General features: G+C 45.4%; 1 protein-coding gene across 1 annotated transcript; it reads left to right on the forward strand.

Annotated features, from left to right (window-relative positions):
• Positions 1-4,664: 4,664 nt before the first annotated feature.
• ZNF70 (zinc finger protein 70) lies at positions 4,665-6,011 on the forward strand. The gene has a single exon (XM_006874941.1). The coding sequence runs from the start codon at positions 4,665-4,667 to the stop codon at positions 6,009-6,011; it is 1,347 nt and encodes a 448-aa protein (XP_006875003.1).
• The last annotated feature ends 2,921 nt before the right edge of the window (positions 6,012-8,932 follow it).

Consider the following 8,932-nt stretch of genomic DNA (forward strand, 5'->3'; position numbering starts at 1 on the left):
TGTATCCATCTCTTCTAAGTTTTCAAATTTGTTGGAGTACAACTCTTCATAGTATTCTGTTATTATCCTTTTGATTTCCTTTGGTTCCATTGTGACATCACCCATGTGATTTCTAATGCGTGTTATTTGTGTTTTCTCTCTCTTTTCTTTTGTTAGGTTTGCCAGTGGTCTGTTGATTTTATTAATTCTTTCAAAGAACCAGCTTCTTGTCTTGTTGATTCTTTCTATAGTTTTTCTGTTTTCTATCTCATTTATTTCTCATTTACAACATTGTGTTGTTGTATTTTTATTAAGTTGATGATTGTATGTTGGTGTATTTTAATGCACTCACTAACTGCCTCTTGGTGGGTATGAGTAGGGTATGAGTTTGTGCAGAGTTCTCCGTTCGTGCAGTTCAGTTTAGGATACATTTGGCTGATGTGGGTTGTTGTTGCTGATCTGGTGTATACCAGCTGGTATTGGCTCTTGTCCAGTGGATATGGCTGGGCTGTATGGGCATGGTTGCTGTCTCCTGTCAAGTAAGGCAAGAAAAGAAAATGTACACACAACAGAGAAGGAATACAAACAAGAAACTGCAGTGAAAAAAGGAAAATAGTAAAGAAAAAAAAAAGGCAGGTAACTGCTAGAAAAAAAAAATACCACATAAAAAGAGAGGAAAATAAAAAAAATAAAAGAAAAAGAAAAGAGAGAAAATAGAAAGAAAAAGAATGAAAAAGAACGAAACTCAGATAGGGAGAGGAGTGAGTGAAAGAAAAAGAGACCAGAGAGTAGGAAAGAAAAACAAAGAAAAAAAAAATGGAAAGAAACAGCAGTGGTTGGGAAAGATAAGCTGAAAAGCAGAAGAAAATAATGGAAGCTGAGATAGAAAGGATAGAAAATAAGGAAGAGGAAGAAGAGGAAGAAAGAATAAACAAGCAAAAACAACAAAAGGAAAAACAGTAGGAGCCAGACCCAGAGAGGAGAAAATGGGGTCTCCTGCTAACCAAGGACCTCATGAGGTTGGGTAAAGGTGAAATAGTAAGACTATCAACTCTAGATAGAGTTCCTGTAGGACTAAGTGTAATCTGTTATACTTAGTAATTTAGAACTATACCCCATCTGGAAGTAGTTCATGCAGATCCCAAAGCAGCTGGGGATCAGGACATTTCTGTCCCAGAGGGCAGCCGAGGATGAGAGGTCCTGCTAGTCCAAGCCTGGTCTGAACTATATCTGCAGGTCTGGTACGTGCTGTACCTGATTACAGGTGCCGGGGTTGGTACTGCTAGTTCCCCACACACTTAGATGCACCTCCAGTTGTCCAGAGAGCAGGAGCTTCACTGGGAGTGTATGCAGGTGGTGGCTGGCCACACCTCTGTAATATAGGGCATACGAAGAAATTTCACACCTTTCTCTCAACCAGTCAACTGTATGCCCCTGTGCCACCTACTGCCCTCTTGCCTTCAAAGTCACCTGCAAAGTTCAAGGTGGCCACAGTTCACCAAACTCCTTTCTTTCCCCTCACATGTCTGGTCAGCTGCTTCTCCTAGTGAGGGCTAGTCTAGGGCTGGTTAGGGCTGGCTCTGCCGTTCTGGAGCAGGGCCTACGTTAATGGGGTTAGTGTAGTAACCTCTTCCTTGGGCTCACAGCTGCTGCACTCATCTTGGTGCGGCTCTGACTGCTGGGAGAGTGGGAGTTTTTTTGGGGGTGTACGCAGGTGTGGTGGCTGACCTCACCTCTGGTCACCAGGGGAGTGTAGGGAACAAGAAAAAAAAAAATCACACTTTTATTTCTATGCAAGCTACCGGTATGCTTCTGTAAAACCAATATGATTGCTTGTCTCTGCAGCTGCTCATAAAAGCTCAAGATGGCTACGCTGTGTCTAGTCAGCTGGCACATTGGTCTTTCCTTTTTTAGCTGCGTCTGCTCAGCTTTTCTAGTAATCCACTTCTCTACCCTTCATCTGAAGCTCAGGGTTCCTGGGCTATCATCTGCATTTGTTTCATTTGGTTTTCCTTATCTTTGTTGTAGAGGGTCTGTACAGCCTTTCTGCCGCTTCCTCCATTATCTTGCCACCTCTCCCAGAAAATCAAGAGACGTTTAAAGCTGTGTGTTGGATATGGGATAGGACTTAGATATCTAGTTGGGGAGATGTTTACTGGTAATAGTGTTCAGAAAGTCCTTCTAGGTGTAGAGACTTGTGAATGAATGAGCTTGATTGCACTGCAGAGTTTCTACAGGACAAGGATTTCAAACTCAACACCTAATGAGGACCTGGCAGGTAACCTAAAACAAATATAGAGAGGAGTGAGCAAATATAGGAGTATTGGTGATAAATATTCCATTTTAAGGTATTGAGGGAGGTTCAAATCCATAAGCTGTTCCTTGGAAACCCTTGAGTCAGAACCAACTCAAAAGCACTTAACAGTAACAACATTATGATTACTTTAGCATGGTTACTACCTATGCGTTCGTGTAGGGATAGTACTTCTGTATACGGTTGTGAGAATTTAATGAGGTATATTTGTGAAAGTTCAGGTAGCGTCTGTCTACCACACAGTAGGTGCTCTTTAAATGGGAGCTATTGTTATAGCTCTTTTTATAGCACACATGTTTTCAAATGAGAGCTGAGGGGCTCCCTGGGGCCACCACAGCTGAAGGGGATTGAGTACTGGCGATCTGTTTCTGTAAAGTACTTGCTTTGACTACATTGGCTTTGGTTTCATCTACTTTATTAACTTCTATCTCACGGACAATTTATTTCAATAAAGAGTTCTTTGGGGAATCTCCCAAATACTTATTAGAATAAAAGGCTTTGGGGAGGGATAAAACTTTCAATAGTTCTAATCATAAAACCAAATGACTTCTCCCTTTGATTGCTTGTTTCTTCCAAAAAGTGTGTATAAGGGTGGTGCACCTGTGCTGGATACTGGGAGCTCCAAGATGAAGCAGCATAATGGTGGGGAGGGTCATGTAGACGACTGTTCCCCAGCCAGGGTGGATATTGTCACAGGTGTGTGTCCAGTGCTGCAGGCCATTTAGGAACCACAGCGAGCCCTGCCTGAGATCATCAGACACTGAGGACTAAGGGGAGGTTGAGCAAGGGCATGAATCCTGCAATCCTTTGTTAGGCACAGAGACTGGAGGCAGCAGCACAGAGGATATGTTGCGCAGGAAGACTTGGGGTATGAGGAACAGAGAGGCAGGAGAGGGATTGGAGCGCTGATGTAAAGGCCTTGTGAAGGAAGGGCTCTGTTTTGTGTTGTTAGGTGCCATGAGCTGGTTCCAACTCAGTGACCCTATGTACCATAGAATGAAACACTGCCTGGTTCTGTACCATCCTCACCACCGATCCTGTCTCTGAACCCATGGTGCAGCCACTATGTCAGTCCATCTCTTTAAAGGTCTTTTTCTTTTTCCTTGATCCTTTACTGTACCAAGCATGATGTCCTCCCAGGAACTGATGACATGTTTAAAGTACGTGAGACATTCTAAGGAGCATTCTGGCTGTGTCCCACTTAGATCAGTTCTCTCTCTCTCCCTGAATTTGTTTACTATTCTGGTGTCTGTGATATTTTTAGTATTCTTCACCAATACCATAATTCCAAAACATCAACTTTTCTTTGACCTTCTTTATTTATTGTAGGCTTCAAGAAACTAAAGGGAGACCACATGATCAGATTTGTATTTTGGGTCCTGGGTGGCACAGTTTACACTTGACTGCTAAACTAAAGATTGATGGTTCAAGCCCACCCAATAATACCATGGAAGAAAGAGCTGGCGCTTTGCTTCTATAATGTCTTCCTCCCATGGAGTAGCTGGTGGGTTTGAACCACTGATCTTCTGACTAACAGCTAAGCCCCTGGCTTCTTAACATCATGTTGTTATGTGCCAATTTATAGTGATCCTGTAATAGAGTTTCCAAGGCTGTTAATCTTAACAGGAGCAGAAAGCCTCATCTTTTTCCTATGGAGCAGCTGGTGGGCTAGAATTGTTGACCTGTGGCTAACAGTCTAATGTTTATCCCACAACACCACTGCACTCCATTAACCTAATGTAGGAGGGAAATAGTCTTTCTTTCTTAACAATCCCCCTCCCCAAATCCTCCAGTAAGCTGGAGTTTTACCTTTTTGCCATAGTGACCTCACTTACTATTTTAACTTACTTTACTTTCTAAATACTCTCAGCCTGTAGTCAGGATACCACATGTAGCATTTGATCATATCTGTCCATCTGGAGACTCTGGGTAGTGTAATAGTTAGTCTGATTGGCTGCTAACCAAAAGGTTGGCAGTTTGAACCTAGAGAGGTACCCTGAAAGAAAGTCCTGGCAATCTGCCTCTAAAAAAATTCAGCCACTGACAATCTTATGGAGCACACATGGGTTCGTTGCCATGAGTCAGGGTTGAATTGTCTGTAACTGACATAGTGGTCTGTCTTGTAATTGCTTCTGGTAAACCAACCTTATCTCTGATTTGATTGGAATCATCTCAAAGACAGACTTGTATCACATACTTATTTTGGTGTTATCATCACAGAGTCTAGTCCAGAGAGGAGCACACAGTAGGCACTTTACGCTCCTATATGATAATGTTCCTCATTTTCCTTTCAGGCGTGAGAAGAGTAACAGAACTTCAGAGAAGAACATTTTTGAGACAACACGATAATTGGGGAGATCCTCAGTTCACAATGGAAGTCCCCCCAGGAACCAAGTTTGGTGAGACCTTTGCATTTGAGGACAGGTTAGAGATTCAGCAAGAACTTTTCTCAGGAGAGGACCTGGGGAATTCTTTTCTTCAGGACCAAGGTCTGGGGCACATGACTGTTATCTATAAGGAGATCCCTCTTAGGGATCAGGGGGAGGAATGTGATGCTTATGGGGGCAATTTCAGTCTATGTTCTAGCCCTGTGCAGCATCAGAATGCCCCTCCAGCTACCAGACCCCAGGATGATGAGCTTTTTGGCCAGACTTTCTTCCAGAAGCCAGACCTCAGTGTGTGTCAGATAGTGCACAGTGGAGAAGACTCTGGGAAGTGTGATAGCAAGAAAGCAGGCTGGGGGAAGGCTATGCTTAACAACCCTCACAGAACAGCACTGCCAGCCAAGCCGTATGCATGTCGGGAGTGTGGGAAGGCCTTCAGCCAGAGCTCACACCTGCTGAGACACCTGGTGATCCACACAGGGGAGAAACCCTATGAATGCTCTGAGTGTGGCAAGGCCTTCAGCCAGAGCTCACACTTACTGAGACACCAGGTCATTCACACTGGGGAGAAGCCCTACGGGTGCCAGGAGTGTGGGAAAGCCTTCCGTCAGAGCTCAGCCCTCACACAGCATCAGAAGACCCACACTGGCAAAAGGCCCTATGAGTGTAGGGTGTGTGGGAAGGATTTTAGCCGGAGTGCGAGCCTCCGGAAGCATGAGCGCATTCATACTGGAGAGAAGCCATACCAGTGCAAGGAGTGTGGAAAAGCCTTCAACCAGAGTTCAGGCCTGAGTCAGCACCGGAAAATCCATACCTTGAAGAAGCCCCATGAGTGTGAACTTTGTGGAAAAGCCTTCTGTCACAGGTCCCACCTCATTCGGCACCAGAGGATCCATACTGGGAAGAAACCTTACAAGTGTGAAGAGTGTGGGAAAGCCTTCAGCCAGAGTTCCAACCTGATTGAGCACCGCAAGACCCACACAGGCGAGAAGCCCTACAAGTGCCACAAGTGCGGGAAAGCCTTCAGTCAGAGCTCCTCACTCATTGAGCACCAGAGGATCCACACAGGGGAGAAGCCCTATGAGTGTGGCCAGTGCGGCAAGGCTTTCTGCCACAGCTCAGCCCTTATCCAGCATCAGAGGATCCACACAGGGAAGAAGCCCTATGCCTGCAATGAGTGTGGGAAAGCCTTCCGGCATCGGTCGGCCCTCATTGAGCACTATAAGACCCACACCAGGGAGAAACCTTACGAGTGCAATACATGTGGCAAGTCCTTCCGGGGCAGCTCACATCTCATCCGACACCAGAAAATCCATGCTGGAGAGAAGCTGTAGCAAGAAGAGCTCATAGCAAAGCTTGCTGGCCTTTAGTGGACAGAGCCACTGTATTTGTATTGCTTTATTTGTAAGACTCCCACCTGCCTTCCTGACAGCAGTGCTGAATGAAGCCCTTTAGTCTCAGCACCCTTGAACATCCCAGTAGCAGGAGCGCCCTTGTGGCACCTTGGCAGATTACTGAGTGGAAGAGAGGGTGGGGCGCTTGAATGGGGTGATGGAAATGGAGACCCTCTGAGAGAAAGAGCTGCTGTCTAGTTCTCGTTCTTCTCCTGTGTGACTTGAGAGCATATGAGATAGTTTCCCCTCTCTATTTTCTTTTTCCAGAATCCAGAAGGAGAAGAATACACATCTAAAGGAGAAAGTTGAATTAAACCCATGGAAATGTCAGATTAATTATTTAACATTAAGCCTCAGTGCTCACAGCCTAAGTTGGCCAAAGAAAAATTCAAAGGCATATTCCTCAGTGGGCAAAATGGAATCCTCTGCTTGGCTCAAGCATTTTTAGAACAATCACAGCAGGCTACTAGAGAAGAGGAGGGTTTGGATGGATTGGTTTTGGGCTTGGGGGTGAGAGTGGTGGGCACTTTTTCTTGTCTTAAAGAGTGGCTTCTATGTGGCTCTACCACAGGGGTGGCAGGCTGCTGATTCTAACTCAGCCTCTGGAATAAGCCCCTACAAGATCCTATGAGCAGGAACCCCTCCTGGTCTGTAGTTGCACAGCCTCCTCATCTCCCAGTGTTGGGGGATATGTGGAGCAGGGTGGAGGAAGCTGTGGTTCTGGAGTCACAAGATCTAGGTTCAAATCCCAATTCTGCTCTATCTTCCTTGTGTGACTTTGGCCAAGTCTGACCTGGAGTCCTCTGGGGCCTGGTGTGCACCTTCAAGGGTGGGTGTGAGGCTCTCACACGTGGGAGTGCTTTGGAATTTAAGTGGTCCCAGATGGCAGCTGAGACTCTTAAGTGGTCTCTAGAGGTGCTGCCTTCAGACTGGTGGGACATCCCTGTCCTGTTCCCCAAAATGACAAGGATTTGCAGCAGTCCCTTCATTAAGTTAGGCCTTTCCTCACCCTCTTAGGTCTGTGCCCAGGTCAGTAAAGGGTCACAGTCTGTTTCCCCTGTGGTCCCTCCTACACACAGATGCGTTCTCCCAGTGTAGTTACCATTGACACCTCCTGCCAATGCTGCCCACATGGATGTGTCCTACTGACACTGTTTCTGTACTTCCCTATCCTCTTCTTAGCTCAGCTTACTAGCATGCACCTGGTTGTTTTTTTTAAGTGACATTACTGTGTCCCACCTAGATTAATTCTGTCTACCTCCCTGGAGCTGCGCCCAGATTTGCCATCTTCTGAAAGCTTTCCAGAAGTATAACAGCTAAACTGTTGCAGCTCCCTCAGGGGCGGGCTCAGACTTTGTGACCCATTGGCAACATCAGTTCTACTGGGCTCCAGGGAGTTCGCACAAGGAGGGAGCAGTCTGCAAGCTGTTGTCAAGTTTTCAAAAAATACATGGCTGGAATTGCATGAACCCATGGGATGATAATGTTGGTTGTCACAGTTTATGAGAAGCTCAGTTTGACAGCACTGTATAGTTTTGATGAATAAACATGGAAAAACCATAATGGTTACTTAATAAAGAGAAGGAGTTTGTTAGGCCAGGGCTTCCTAAGTGTTTGGTCTGGTGACAGGAGTGGAGTGGGGATTGGAATTCTAATAGGAATCCTGGTGCTAAATTGTTACCTAAATGCAAGCTGCTCCTCTGTTCAGCTCCTCTGTCCTGTGTAGTCTGCAAGATACTTAGCACTTCTGGTACCTGGGGTATTGTTTGGGGCAACCTGCCCCAGTAGCCTTCAGGAATTTACCAGGAGTGAAGGAAGAATGGAGTCCCTGGGAGGTGGAATGGTTAATGTGCTTGGCAGTCAACTGAAAGATTGGTGGTGGGTGTAAAGCCCCCCAGAGGCACCTCAAAAGAAAGACCGTTTCAACAATTGCCATTAAAAACCCTGAGGAACACAAGTCTACTCTGGCACACATGGGGGCACCATGTATTGAGGTTGATGGTAACCAGAAAAAAGAATGCTGAGATTCCTTCCCAGCAAGGGTCCCAGATGATCTACTTACTTGTCACCCTCCCACCATACCCCTCCCTATCTGTCTTAGCCAGTTTCCTGACCCTTCCTGTGCACTCCAACCAGATTGATTTCTTAAAGCATCAGCTTTGCACATTCTACCATTCTTAGACCTAACCTTCAGGGGTGGCTGCTCAGCACACACCCTCAGTTCATCCAGTCAGGTCGACCTCCTTGGGGATGTGCTAGAGTTCACACTACTCTCAGCTAGAAACCACTACATCTCCAGTCCAACAGCTCTCGCTGTGTTTGAATTTTGGCAATATGCACTTCTTTCTTCTCCCTCTCTCCTGTTTTCTTTTCTTTTTTTTTTTTGGACAATTTAGGAAACCTGGGATTAAATCCCTGTTTTGAAGAGTTAGGAGCCCTAGTAGTGCAATGGTTAAAAGCTTTCAACTGTTAACCATAAGTTCAGCAATTCAAACCCACCAGCTGCTCCATGGGAGAAAGATGAAGCAGGCTGCTTCTGTAAAGATTGACAGCCTCAAAAACCATACAAGGGCAGTTCTATTCTGCCTTTTAGGGTTGCTATGAGATGGCAGTGAGGAACGGATTCTGAAGGATTAACAGACTCATGAGAATATGGTGTCTTAGTCTGGGTTCTCTAGAGAAACAAAACCTGTGAAGTTTATATGTGTGTATATATATATACATATATATACATATATATATATATATAGACTGGCTCTGTAGGATAAGCACTGGACTGTGAGCCACAGGTTGGTGGTTTGAGCCTACCAGCTGCTTCATGGGAAAAGGATGAGGCTTTTTGCACCCACAAGGATTTATAA

The sequence above is a fragment of the Chrysochloris asiatica genome, unplaced genomic scaffold (assembly GCF_000296735.1).
Source record: "Chrysochloris asiatica unplaced genomic scaffold, ChrAsi1.0 scaffold00306, whole genome shotgun sequence".
Taxonomy (NCBI): domain Eukaryota; kingdom Metazoa; phylum Chordata; class Mammalia; order Afrosoricida; family Chrysochloridae; genus Chrysochloris; species Chrysochloris asiatica.

Bases quoted from the DNA above. Each gene is read 5' to 3' on its own strand.
- ZNF70 (XM_006874941.1), top strand. From the start codon at position 4,665: ATGGAAGTCCCCCCAGGAACCAAGTTTGGTGAGACCTTTGCATTTGAG.